General features: G+C 36.0%; 1 protein-coding gene across 7 annotated transcripts in view; it reads right to left on the reverse strand.

The window, feature by feature from the left end:
- Positions 1-14,528, reverse strand: part of THOC2 (THO complex subunit 2) — a 49,565-nt gene that overhangs the window by 12,887 nt on the left and 22,150 nt on the right. For all 7 annotated transcript variants that reach the window (XR_011681568.1, XR_011681569.1, XR_011681567.1 and 4 more), the window contains exons 13-28: positions 14,109-14,150; positions 12,973-13,103; positions 12,785-12,886; positions 11,491-11,575; positions 10,359-10,452; positions 9,864-9,944; positions 9,499-9,595; positions 7,660-7,777; positions 6,986-7,165; positions 6,238-6,402; positions 5,314-5,589; positions 4,736-4,877; positions 2,252-2,409; positions 1,300-1,428; positions 588-719; positions 318-502 (exon numbers count right to left, since the gene is read on the reverse strand). Coding sequence is in view for 4 of the 7 variants with exons in the window: in XM_071442412.1 (XP_071298513.1) it covers positions 318-502; positions 588-719; positions 1,300-1,428; positions 2,252-2,409; positions 4,736-4,877; positions 5,314-5,589; positions 6,238-6,402; positions 6,986-7,165; positions 7,660-7,777; positions 9,499-9,595; positions 9,864-9,944; positions 10,359-10,452; positions 11,491-11,575; positions 12,785-12,886; positions 12,973-13,103; positions 14,109-14,150 (2,117 nt within the window). In the remaining 3 variants the exon portion in view is untranslated. The remainder of the gene's footprint in view (positions 1-317; positions 503-587; positions 720-1,299; positions 1,429-2,251; positions 2,410-4,735; positions 4,878-5,313; positions 5,590-6,237; positions 6,403-6,985; positions 7,166-7,659; positions 7,778-9,498; positions 9,596-9,863; positions 9,945-10,358; positions 10,453-11,490; positions 11,576-12,784; positions 12,887-12,972; positions 13,104-14,108; positions 14,151-14,528) is intronic.

Consider the following 14,528-nt stretch of genomic DNA (forward strand, 5'->3'; position numbering starts at 1 on the left):
GTAATAGCCCTTGGCTTTCCTCCTGTTACTATCCCTCCTATCTCCTTGCTGCTATATTATTTCTCTAAAATTAAGCTATGCTCTTGTGAGTAGAAATCTTTACTATTTTAAGGGTTTTACTAGAGTCTTGTAAAGGAAATTAGTGATCATCCAGCACAAAATGAATGTTTTCATTCACACTGCCAGCACCGAGATGCAGGATAGCGAAATCTTCTGTGATAAGGTAAAAATCAAATGTTAGGACTGTAACAGTTCCGAGTCTTTAGATGCCTTTCATGATCCACTTTTAACCACTTTCTTAAATAAGTTGTTGTTACCCCATAGCCAATGCATATAGATCAGGTCTCTTCTCTTTCTCTTCCTGACATATCTTGTGTACTCTTCTTTCCAAGGCTTGACCCAGGTTCAGCACTTTTGGATACCATGGAAGGATTTTGGTCAGCACAATCAGGATGTTTCTGATATGCGTATATTCACCTGTTTCCAGACAGTGCACAGAAGCCTGAAACATAAATTAAATCTAATGAAGTTGGTTTTTTTTTTTTAAAGCATTCAAAAAACATGAGGTTTTTGGCATCTCTATTTACCTTAGTTAATTTATAGTGCCATTTGTGTACCACATGTCTAAAATTCTCATAATCCAACTGATCAGCCTTATTTCCACCATCAAATCCAGTTGCTCGTAATATAGTTAGGAAACCTGGATAGTTGCCACATTCCTACATGCACATCAATAAATAGGAAAAAGTTATTTTTTGTGAAACAAAACCAGTAATTCTAAACCCTAAACTCTAAAGGATGAGACACAATCACACTTTAAAAGATCCACTTTTTTAAGCTAATTTATGTTGAAATTTTAGTTGTGGGTGAGAGAAAAGATTATTCATAATTTAACTAGCTGGTGCAAGGAGTAAGAGAGTTTCCATATGCTCCCTAAATTATCTTCAAGGTAAGCTATGTGAAAATCAGAAATGGAAAGGGTTTTTTAAGTAAATTATATTATTAACTAATATTATAGTTAAAGTGTATTTAATATAATAAATATATATTATAATATAATGTAAAATACATTATTATTATAATTAAATTATATTTTTAACATCATACAAAATTACTTCTACCAAAACTACATGAATTATAGTAAAATATAAGTCAATTTTATGATTATGCCATCAGAAAAATCCAATCACACTGTTTTTAAATCTAACAGTTTCACTAAATCCATTTTTACTGGGCTGAATTACACAAATGGTTAGTACACATTCTAATGAGCAAACTCATTCTAATAATTTCATATACCTTTTCATATATGACTCTGTCACTGTGCCATCTGGTCACAGTCTCCAGCATACAGCATAAAAACCTGCCATATCTACTGGCTTCATTTTCTGTGCAACTTGCAACTGTATATATAATATCAGAGAAAACCTGTGAATAGAGCAAGAAAACATTACTATGACCTTACTGAATTACAAAAGCAAAAAACCCAACAAAAATTATAAATTTCTCTCATCTAAACCACCATTAAGATGGTTTCTAAATACAACAGAGACTGCTTATAAAATACTGTTTTTTTCCCAAGTGCTGGTCCTTCACACTTAGCCCAGAATCCAAGCACACAGCTGCTGCTGACAAACTGATAGTTCAAGTGTCTTCACTGACATAAGTGTTTTATTTTCAAATTAATAATGATTTGAGCTGGTAGAAGTAAACATCCAACCAAGCTGATGCAAAAAAGTTTTTTTTCCCTGGCTCACACGGGTCCATCAGCTAGGGCTACTTGAGTAGAAATGCTCTTTTGGACACATGAAATCAGAGCAGGTGCAGTGACACTAACAAGCCCACTGTCTGTAGCACCAATTCCAGGGTCAGGAGGGTCCCAAGGATGTTGCTGGTGGGGGTAAGAAAACTGGGTCCACAGAGAAGGTCACACACAGCTAAAATGGGAGGATGAGAGCAGGCCATGGAAATGCAGATTACTTAAAGGTTACAAAACCTGAAAACAACTCCCATGACAGCTAATGACTTTGTGCTCAAACTCCAGACCCATTAGGGTAAAACACCAACAACATTTCTTGAAAATAAACCCTTGAAGCTTTAAGAAAGCTTTGGTCAGAAGATGTGAAGTACAAAAGTGAACCTCTGATTGTCACAGCATCTTGTTTACCTCTTTTGGGAGGCAGGGGAGACACTAGTTTGGGATGTTTGCAGTGGTAATGATGAAATTACAAACACAATTGTAGCTACTTACTCGGTCATAGCAGAGAAGTGTGGAGAAATTGGGTGTTTTCTGCTGATGCACCAGTTCAACAAAGTGAGCACAGTAAACTGCATCAATTGCCGAAAAAATGCAGCGAGGAAATATACACAACTGTAAAAATTTGGTGATAGTCTCATTTTTGGTAGATTCTTCAAAAAACAAAAGTTGAGAAGGGAAAAAAGAAAAGAAAAATAAAGTAAATTAATGCTTTATCATTCAGCTACTCTCTTCCCAAGAAGTTCAGTATGACAGATCCATACTCTGGTGTTTGATTTCAGACACATCCTTGGCATTGATCAGAAAAGGTCAATAGAAGTGCAACTGTTTGAGGGTGGGGAAAGAACAGCAGGGTGGATGGAGCAAATGTTTATTTCTTATTAGCAAAATTCTTCTTTCACATAATGGGGCTAAAAACAGGTTATGGGAAAGCTTCAGTAAACTTCTCCACCTGCTCAAATTGTGCACAGCTGCAAAGCAAACACCACCTGCTATTTCCCTAGAACACCTTCTTTAATCTTTCTGCATGGGGCTGAATTTTAGTTTGGCCTCCTTCTAAACTGAAGAACATGGTGTCTCTATAATCCATTATTAATCATTTTTCCAATTAATCAAACACATAGAGGAATGTAAAGAATAGCCTTCAATAAACCACCATCCCAATACACACACGTTTTGTGAAAGTTACATTCTACTACTGAGTGAAAGACTGCACTGTATCAAGTTCAAGAGTTAGCTGTTTCTGTTTGACCAACCACAGGCTGGCAAACTCAAAGCCTAACACATACCCAAACTGGTCCCATGGCAACAATGAGCATAAAAACAAGTTGAGAGGAATGTACAGCATGAAGGCAAGGTCAGAGGGAAATACAGAACTAAAGACTGCAGTGAATGCCTTCAAAGGAAGAAGAGTCATGATCCTCACAAGGGCCACTGCTGGTTTTGCACAGTCATGATACCCAGGGTTTACTTGCTTCAGTTTTGCGATGCTCATGGAATAAAGTTTGCTCAAGAAAGGACTGTTAAAACTTGATGTTGACTTTGTTTAATTTTAGTATCTACCCCTCAAAGATTATAACAAACATTTGGTCCCTAAAAAAAAGAAAAAATCTGTCAAGGAAACACAGTTCATAGGACAATCAAGTGTGTGTTGCTTCAGAAGTGTACAAACAAAGCAAGTCAACAGCCAGTCAGAACAGGTACTCTCCAATTGCTATAGCTACCAGGTAACTCTGCCAAAATTAACCTATTCTCAAGGGTACAAACACTACCAAAAGTTTGTAGACAGGAAGCCAGTCTTAAAAAAATAAATTAAATATCAGTTATTTAAAAAATAATAATAAACCCTACTACTACAGTGGATGTGCTGTTCTAGTTGCTCATGTGGTGCAATTACAGATTACTTATTTTAATGGGCAAACTGCTGAAATAGTAAGCTTGTCTCTGGATACAGCTGGGAAACTTCCTTCAGCTGAAGCCCAAGCACAAGAGCCAACAATAAGCTATTCCCAGTACCCCACAAAGAGTTACATGTACATCTATGTAAATTACTTTCTACACACTTTTGGGTGCTTCTTTAAGTAGACAAATCTACCAAGTCACCTCTAGACCAAGTTTTAATCAGGCAGTAACTTTTCAACCAGTAATTTCTTGTAGTTCATTTGCTACAGTACATTAAATACTTATAGGGAATAGTGTTTCTTCATTAAGCCAGTTGGATGGATCTTACATGAGTTGGACAACAAAACTCTTTTCCACTGGATTATGCTAGGCTTCTTGGGACAGACGAACTACTACTTCCAGTTACAAACTCAAAGTGCATCCAGAGAAGAAAACTGACCAGAGAAAAACATTTCAGATTAACCATACCAGCAGAGTTCACAAGCAACATGAAACATTACAGATGTTTTGTAAGAGAAAAGACTTGATTCTGCTTGCTGCATATCTGCTCTATGAAACATGTGCATGCTGTTTCACTGCATGGGGCTGTTAGGCTGGCACAACACTTATCTTGTCATTGGAACAGGGTTTATGCCACCACCCAAACCCTGGAACATTGCTCCTAATCACAGGACTAAAACAAAGTAAGTTAACTCAAACGAATCATTGAGACATTACATGCCTATTTTTTGTCCTGTAGCAATTATACTAATTTAGCAGCATTCTAAATGCAGTTAGCAAGTACAAGCCAGCTTGCAATTACAAGTTTCCACTGAATTGGTCAATCTCTAACTTATTTTCTAAATTAGGGCAAAATTTAAAAGGTCTTGACATGACAAGAAACAAAAAAACTTCTCTATGAAAAGCAATTACTCAGCATTTGCAAAGACACATCACATTCTAACAAAAATTATACCTTGCTATAACAGACCTCAACATATAAAAAACCAAATTTTCAAATAAACATTAAGAGCATTAGTGCAAGGAAGTTCTGACAACTACAAAAACATCCACATCATTTCCTGTAGAGACACTTACTTGCCAGAAGCCAGTTATCTTTCTCTAGTTTCAGTCTCTGTAGAACCCTCTGCACATGCTCCAACTGCTTCTTCTCCTCTTCAAGAAGCTTGTCCTGCAGAGCTGTGCAACGTTCTTTTTCTTTCTTCTTTTTATTTGGAGGCTATAAAATGTCAGCATAACTCATTTAGTATTATATCTAAACTTGCTATAGACAGAGCAATAAGTTCCTGGTAATACTAAAGAATACTTGAAAAACTTTTCAGTCAAAAATGTTCTGCTCTAACAATCAACCGATGTTATGAACACTGGCTATAGTTAAGAGTGAACAGACAAACCATAGATACAGGTGTCTGAAGGAGATACTGCTTTCTGAAACTGATTTTTCAGTAATTTTCACTTAGTGGAGTCACTAGTACTTTTAACATGGGAACTATGAAGGAAAGTCAATCCAAATTATGTTAATGTGGCAAGTCAGAATGAATTAACCAGGTGACAAAACTTCCCAGATCTAAACAAGCTCAAGAGAATACTTCATTAAAAGAAACTCTTTCAAGGCTAGAAAGTTTAAATTGGACCACAAAATTATATCAACATACCATTTCCTGATTGTCATCTATGGCTTTCATCTGGACTTTAAGTTTATTGACTTCTCTGTCATAGCTGCTGTGTGGCACAGCAAGGTCATACATTGTTAAAGACCAGAATGTAGCATAAAACTGAGGGCTGATGTCATCCCAGACTTTAGGGAGGTGCAGAGAAATCACAGCTTCATGAACAGGAGCCATCACCAACTCACATGATGTAATGTATTTGTGAACTTTGTGCTGCTGTTTATTTCCCTTCTCAGCTTTTTTTAGTTCATCATACTTGGACTGTGGATAAAAAAATAAAAAACTGTAATCTATATATACAAAAATTAAATTTAATAATATCATTTAAAACTTTTCTACACAACATTTGCTTGTGAAATGTCAGTACATAAAACACTGAAGAACCTCATACAGAACTTTAATCTTCATCCTCACTGGATGGATTTATCTTTTTTCACTGATGCTGCTACCTGTTATAGTAACACATTATGCTACACCAAGTAAAAACTGCTCTCCATATCAAACTTTTTAGATGCAGGAACAAATTCATTTCTGACACTTCCTGAGATAGCACACCATTTGGCAGCTGCAACACTTTCCTCCACAGCAAAAATCCATCTAAAACACCTGCAGAAGAACTTACACCTTTGAGGGAAGAGGGAGGGAGAGAATTCCTACTGATAACCCAAAATATTCAAAGTGACTTTATGAGCTATGACTCCTGTCAGTTGTGCAAGTTGACACATGGGCCACATTTCCTAAGAAAATTAAGGACAACCTGTCCCAGCCCACAGCTTCTATTTCTAACTCTACTAATAAAACTTGGCAAGTTTTATTTAGCCAACAAACTTAATCTGGAACCTGCCAGCTGTACTGGTAACAGGTACCAGAGCAGCACTACGAGCAGACACATAGAAGAGTTGTACTCACTGAAATGTGGTGTGCATACATGGGTCTTGAGAGGAAAAATGCAGCATCATGAGGTGTGTGAAACTCATTACAGAGAACATCAATAGAAGGCACTCGCTTAATGTAATCCTCTGTGCTTAGATTGGATGCTAAAAACCCACCAAATTGTACCAGGGTATCATGGCACTGCAAAAGTAAAAAACATAAAAAGTTAGCAAACATTATTATTTTGTTCAACAATTCAGTTAGGGAGAGTTTCAAAGCTTGCCTTTTTTCCTTTTTGTTTCTTGTAAAAAATGCTAACACCAAACAGTAGAGCAAAAAATTTCTCATTGGGGAAGAACAATAAAATAAAGAACCCCACCTAAAAAAAAACCAGCAGAACTCAAGAACATTCTATTCTACCAGAATGGAATGCAATTAGTTCCTACTGCCTAAGGCAGCAACAGAATTATTTTTTAAAAAAAGGAGGTTTCGCTATTTAAGTAAGATTAGAAAAACACAGTGGACACTTAAAAAATAAGAATTTAACTTTTTATGATAAAGGATGCTTTGCTCTTCTACTCAGAGGTCACTTGTCTATATAATATACTTTTAATACACCTATATATTTTAATAGAACAATCCTGCAATTAGTTTTAAAAATCCTATGTATTTGTTTTATTGTACTAGAGTCTCATAAATAATTTTGTTACTTATGTGCTGAATCCTCACATATTGTGCTGATACACTAGAAGTGAACCTCATAAATACAGGTGTTTTCACTTGCCTGATCATACAGTTTTCCCACCAGCTTCAGATGTTTTTCCCCTCCTTCTTGAAAGACAACACCATTTCTCTGTTGAGCCATAAGCAGGCACAGTGGGAGGGCAAGATCATGGTCCAATAATGCATCTTTTAATCTCTGAGATGATTTCTTTGTATTCCTGATTTGGCCAAAGTATCCACCCTGCACAGGACAGAAAAAGTTACCCAAGCTGGAAAACAGTGCATCAGGAATGGAATCTGTGTGAGCTGACTGCAGAATTACTGATGAATTAACAGCAGTAGAGTTTCCTGTCCAGCAGTGAAACTCTCTGGATCCTGTACTTCAATGCATGTGTAGAAGAATCAGCAACTAACCAGTCTTGCCTGCTTTAATCAGTTTTTGCTGTTCCCCCTGAGGAGGCCTGAGCCTGCAGCACATGCAAGCTCAGTGGCTGCTGGAATGCACAGGTCTGTCATGTAACACTCTCCTGAATATGAGAGGCTGTGATGCACAAGAACTAAGGTTCACATCTACACTGCTTTGGCTGCCTGTCTCAAGGCCTGTAAACTCAGAAGAGGGGGCAGCTCTGATAAAGCACACACCTTTCTCAGCTGTGCTGCCAGAGCTCTTGAACCAGAGTCTTTAGAACCACCACCAAAACGCAATAGTTATTATTAAATTTAACACAAGCTCACCTCAGCTTTCAGCTGTTCTCCACCAGTCATGGCTTCCAACTGCTCCATGGTCATTTCTTCAGTAATTTCTATCCCTGCCATTTTCTGCACTACCTCTTTTAAAATAAGCAAATCAAAGCTGCAAAGAAAACAGAAAAGTGGAGTAAAAACAAGACAATTTGTTTAAGAACCAGAAGCTATGACATTCAATACATATTACAAAAGCAGCACCACAATGAGTGCTAAACAACATTTTCATTCTTTTTTCAAGAAGAAACTGGTATGTCAAGCACAAGGATTTCTTTATTGCAAGTAAAAAACTTGTACTTAAAAGTAATGCAGTCATTCAACAGTTGGATTTGAAGATGGTAGTGAATGTGGTGCTATTAAGTATCAGCAGATTAATCAAAGTTTATTGTTCCCTTTTGTTGCTTTCCATGTTTCAAACTGTATCTATATAGTTATTTCACGAGTATTTTATATTTTGTTAAGGGTTTCTAGAATAGTACACAGCTTTAGAAATGTACTGGCAAAGTTAGTCTGGAGAGGTTACTTGGAAACATGGAAAACATCCTATTTTTACTTGAAACACAGTAAAAAAAACCACAGAATGTATAAAACATTCCAATAACCATCCTGCCTAGAGACAAGGTTTTACTTCCTGCTCTGAACTCCATAAGGACAATGATTTTTACTCAACAGAAGTATAGTTAATTATATCCCAATCACACAAAGCAGAAATGTTTTCCAGTTAACTTCCAGAAAGTTGTGTGACTAACTTAGAAAATCATTTACCCATGCCTTGCAAAACAAAGTTTCATCTTTAACTAATTCATATGGCTTATATTTTTGTTTGCTGTTCCAACAACCATAAATATGTTTTCTGTCTAGGAACTGTGCAATAACAGCATAAGCTCCAATACCTGAATATTGCAGTCCTATGAAACTGGCCATACCAGAAAATCCATTTCATTTTTATGATCCCGAGTACTATACTGGCTTTTTTTCCCCAAAATACTTACAGTTGTGATTTTGAGGAAAGACAATAAACATTACTTACCCTTCCTCTGTAGCTCAATGTGATTGCCATCATCAGAACAAAATGTAGGGACAGAGGAGCATATGAGACTGAATGTCTACATTGCAGGGAAGGGGAAAAAACTACATTTCTCAACATAACTACCCTAAAATAACATGCTGTGTTATCACCAAGGTGCCTCTCAGTAGCCATATGGGGATTTCTAATAGAAAAAGGTTGATACTCACCTATGTGATAAAATTAAAATTAAGTAAGTAAATGAAACAATAATACTAAGTGATGACAATGGAAAGACAAAAGGAAAAGTCTAATTGGAAACCTTGTTTTGAGTTATGATTGACATTGACACATGAAGAAGCAATTCAATTACCACTAAATAAACTGGATAAAGTATTTAAATAATATTAAAATGTTAAGAGCCATCCCTGCAGAGAAGACATTATGAGAAAAGAAAAACTGTAACAGTCACACTGCTTTATATAATGGATACTTATTTTTTAAATAATGTACAATAATGTGTATGATGAAATAACACACTGGAAGGTTTTTTCCCCTATCTGGTTAGCTGTTAAGAAAACCATTAAAATAAGTTAAAGATGAAAAATCAGTGCTTCAAGAATGTCACAGCTATACAATTAGAGGAAAAGCAATGTACTAAAGAGTGTATCATTCTTTCTTTCTACTATTTAACCTTCCCAGTGCTCTGCATGGAGTTTGCCACTGCTAGAGCAACAACTACATTGAGTGCCTGTGTATCAGCAAGCACCTAAATAACACTTCCTATAAACTGAGTTTATAAGGATCCATTGTGCAATACTTGCCTTTTGCCAGCTTTCAGCTGGTTGGCTACATACTGCAGCAGGCCTGCGAGTTCAATTGGGTATTTTCGGAAAACAGCACCACAGAAACTTGCCAGACCTAAAGCAAAGACAAACAGCTATGACTGCACCTGTGTATTAAACAAACATTAACAAACTGCATATGGCATCTTAGCAATACATGCATTTCTGGAACACAAAGGGGAAAAAATTCCTATTGATTAAACTTGACAGCTCTCCATGTTGCTTAAAATATTAGCCAGTAGGTGCAAGTGAAATATTGATCATAATGATTGATGGTTGAATAGATCATGGGGGAGGTGAAATATTTTAAACATTATTGTAATAAATAAAACAAGAATACTAACTCTGCAGCCAGCTTGAGATTGTAGTGTCATCATGCTTCATTCTCTCCTTCTCAGGGTTTGCCAATGCTTCAATGATACAATCTTTAGTGGAGTTAACGAGAGTATTTTTCCTCAACTTACAAACACACAAGTTACAAGGACTTGCGTTTCTGGCTTTTGTAATATATGAACACAATATAAAAGTACAGCGATCACTAACATAACTATGGTTTGAAAAATATAAAACCATGAAATAGTAACCTAAAAGCAGTATTTACCTCACTATTTACAAGATCACTATGCCTCAAGATTGAAAGCAGTAAAAACAAAGAATAATTTTCATAGTGTGAAAGAATAATAGAGAGGGTTCCATGACCCACTACACGTGCAAAGGTATTTGTAAACTTCAGGAAGATTTTCAGCAAAAAGCAGCAAGAAGAGAAAACAGAGGCAATATTTACTCACAGATAACATATTCAATCAATAAGTGATGCAGTAATTTAAATCAAAGGATACATGCCAAGACATCATAGTTCAGGGAAGTGAGGTATTTCAGCGAATCAACAACCGGAGTTATCAAGTTATCATATTTTTGTATTTGTGATAAAATCTGCAAGGTACAACAGACATTCAGCTGAACAGGGACAGTATTCCTTATCTTTCACATAATAAAAGCATTTAACAATACTTGTCTTCAAAACCTACAGAAAACATGCTTAAAATTAATTTTTTCAAAGATCCTAAACAACTGTCAAAGTAAATAGCCTCAAAAAAAGTAAAGTAAAGTAAAGTAAAAAGTAAAAAGCTCATAAACCTAGTAGTACCTTAAAGATACCAGTGGAACATGTCTCTAACATGTAAAAACAATTCCTTATAATTTCTCTTTCCAATTATTAGCAAATAAAATAACAAAAACATTTTTTCCTAATATTTCTTAAGAATCCTTAGCAGCAGGATTTCCTGTTGCTACATACAGTAACAAAAGACTATTAAAAAAAAAAAAAAACAACTCCATGAAGTTAGGTCATGAAAGACTACAAGTAAACTGCATTAATCAAGTTCTAGGAGGTTCTCTTTGGTACATGACACAGATGTGTGTACACTGCAGCAGTAATTTCTTCAAGTACAATCTAAAAACAGGTTAATCCATACTCTTAGGTCACATTTGTGAATAAGGTGGAGGCCCATCAACACATTTTTACACCTCTCCAGCACTCTGCAGCACTAAGCAATCATAAAAATCCTTCCCAACTTCGTAAGTGTATTTCAGACTTCAAAGCTTTAAGTTTTCTTCTAAATGGAAGACTCTGATCTTTCTCCACCCTACTCACAGACAGCTGTCAGAGCAACTTAACCTGAATTTGCATTCTGCATAACGTGATCAGCAATCCCTGTACCTGAGATCCACCTTTGCTATCTCAAATTAATTTTTTTCTGCAGTTGGTTATTCAAGACATGTTTGCACATTTAATATGTCACTAATTTTTTTTAAGTCATATTTAGTATCTTACTATGTGCACTATTAAAAAACTACTATATTTTAAAATTTGCATAAAAAGTAAAAAAAATGAAATTAGAACTGCAGGCCCCTTTCTGAGCTTCAATTATGTGTTGTCAGGTTGAGCATTAAATACATGTAACTACATACGTAATCAAATAAAATTGTAGGATTGCTGTGGCTGAGCTTCCCAATTTGTCTTCCAGAGGGTTTCACATTTTCCTTAGTTAAACGCCTGTAAAAGAGGACACAGTTTATTACAAAAGACAAGCTAGAAGAATATTAAAATAACAGGTCAGTTTCAGTGAAGAAACATCTTTGTTAGTCTCAGAGACTAAATTCTGACTAGCAAATGTGTTTTCAAGACATCTCAGCATAGAGATGCTAATCCATTGAAAACTGGAAATTGAGAAATCCTCCAAGATGCAGAAAGTACACCCAGTCCAGCTGTCCCTCTGTTACTATGGACCATATTCTAGCTTCAACTTTGAACATTTCAGAAGTTGTCTGTGAAACCTGTAGCACATACACCAAACTACCATTTGATGCTGTTAGTTGCTACTGGAAATTTAGCTGAGCCACAGATCAGTCATTTTTTGTTGCATTCAGTTCACTGAAAAACAGTATTTCTTTCTGTTACAGCTCCACTGTCAGCATTTCCTACTGAAGATTTGAGCTCAGCCTGAAACCTGAAGCTGACAGTAAATTGTACACATAGCTGTTGACCTTCAACAGCTGACAGCACCGTGGTTCACCTGCACAACTGAAATCCATTGTACAGGGGAAGGGGGGAAAGGTCTATGGTGTCTGCAGCAAGTCAGAAGGGAATCAAAACAGTTTTTCTAGCTTTCACAGCTCTGAGTGCAAAGTCTTTTACCCAGAAACAATTAGTGTCTTGCCTATATGGAAGGGTTCTGATTATCCACATTGTAACACCACACCATCTGCTTTTGGCAAATGGAGAACCTAATTCCCTGATGGTGACATCAAATGTGAGGTAAATCTGGAATTGCTGTGAGCCCACTTGAGGGTGAGAATAAATCATTCTGTTCAACTCACTGCCATACATTCAAATCTACAGAGAACATGACAAGATTCTTGAGACTCTTCGGAGGAGAGCCTCCACACCTAGAGGAAATATGTAGCACTTGTACATGTCATAAGCAAAGCAATTTATCAAAAACTTTACCCATGGAAAAGGTTTTAAGTCATTTAATGGGACATTTTTCAGACATTATACACCCTTATTGGTGACAAATTTGTCACCAGTAAGTTTTTGGTTTTTAACCACAATACATTAAATGCTTTATGAACAAGAACTATTTGGGAAATTACTAAGTCATTAGACAGGGAATGCATTTGTCAAGTTTTTTTTTTCTCCAGCTGGTGATATGCAATAGACTGTACTACAGTTCATAATTATTTATGGGAATTGACTACTTACTTCATGATGTATTTGGCTCTATCTATGGTTTGGGCTTTAACTTTCACAAGCAGTGGGTGACTGTTGTATGTTTCATTCTTCCATTGCCCATAGAGGCGGTACCTGGAAACGTTACACAGGAAAAGGAATTTCAGAACTGACAATTCAGCAGCACATTCTGAAGGATGGAAACAAATCATTCTACTCACCGATACTGGTATGGAAAGGTTTTGAACATTCCCCATAATTCCTCAGACATGCATGCATTGCAGTCCATCAAGGAAAGAGATGGAAGCAAGACTTGATCAGTAATACTCAACAAACAGCTGAACAGTGTTTCCTGGGATAAAGACAAAACCCAAGGTAACTGTCAGGAAGTGCCCCAGAAGCAGCATTATACATGCAGTGCACAGATATACAAATGGAAAAGGTGCTAAAAAAACAAGTACACCACAAGATTAAGACTTCCAGAACAAAAATCTAATAGGACCTAAAAATATCTCCCATCGTAAATAATTCAGTAAATAATTTATGGACTACAGATACTGTCAATATTTTATCTGCCTATACTATATAAGATACTAGAACAAAGCTGCTGAAATCTTCAGCAGGTTGCACTCATTTTTGAATCAAACCATTAAAAAATGGATATTGTGTGGTCTTGCATGAAGTGCAACACAGGAAAAAATTCATTTTGGCAACTGCCTTCAATATATTAAGGTATTCCTCATCTTTACTTCCATTTTCAAAATTTCAGATAAAAGCCCAAAAGTGTTATACATGTTCATAATACATATTTCCAATTTCCATGTTTTCAGTGTCCTACCACCCTCAAACTTTCTTAAACTTTTCTCTTTTCCACTGAGCTATTTTAGAATAACTATAACAGCAATGAAAAACAACCAAAACAAAACACAAAACCCAAAAGGGATTTCCTCTGCAATAATTCAGGAAATCAGTATTAGTGAGAAAGAGGAACAAGTAACAATGAAAACTGCAGAAACTTCATATTGAAAACCCACTTGCTGATTTTAAAAAAAACCAAACACTTGTCTTTGTAAGTTGGATTTCTACTGAACACTTGGATTTCATTGTGAACAATTTTGATAATAATTAGAAAATTCTGAAGTAAATAAATTAAGCAATTAAAGAAAAAATCATTGTACCAATAAACATCTCTCCTGCTTCCAATTTGTCTTTTCTCTATGCTTTTCCCCACCATGTAGTGTATTTATAGAATAAATAGCTGGAGGATTTCCAGCTCATTCCAAGCAAATAAGTAGTAAAAATGCACATTTGGTCACCATTACAATCTTGCATAAAAACACCTTCCTCCAAAACTCACCATTTTCTCTTTATCTTCCTGTTTGCTTCCATCAGACTGAAACTGTAACAAAGACAACCATGTTAATTGTAGCACAGTTAATGTAACAGATACAGTTTCAGAAAAGAGCTACTCAGCAAAAGCATAAACCTGAAGGGCCAAGCATCCCTTAAGTGTTTAATTTGCCATATCTGCCAGCATTAAAGTATTTTTAAACAGAAATTCAAATGCATGGATGAAACATTCCTTACATTAAGAGAGGCTTTGTACAATTTTGTCCAAAAAGAAATAATAGCTAGAGATACAAGGAAACTTGCTATTACATGTGAAATATTGAATTTTCTTACTGGAGAGGAAAAAAATGCCTAAGCATTAACCTTCTACCTAAAAAATCTGAGGACTTCCAATGCAGTTACCAACAGCCATAGATTATTTCCCCCA

This window comes from Agelaius tricolor, unplaced genomic scaffold, assembly GCF_023055355.1.
Source record: "Agelaius tricolor isolate 1412-34295 unplaced genomic scaffold, bAgeTri1.0.p SCAF_17, whole genome shotgun sequence".
NCBI classification, from domain to species: Eukaryota; Metazoa; Chordata; class Aves; order Passeriformes; family Icteridae; genus Agelaius; species Agelaius tricolor.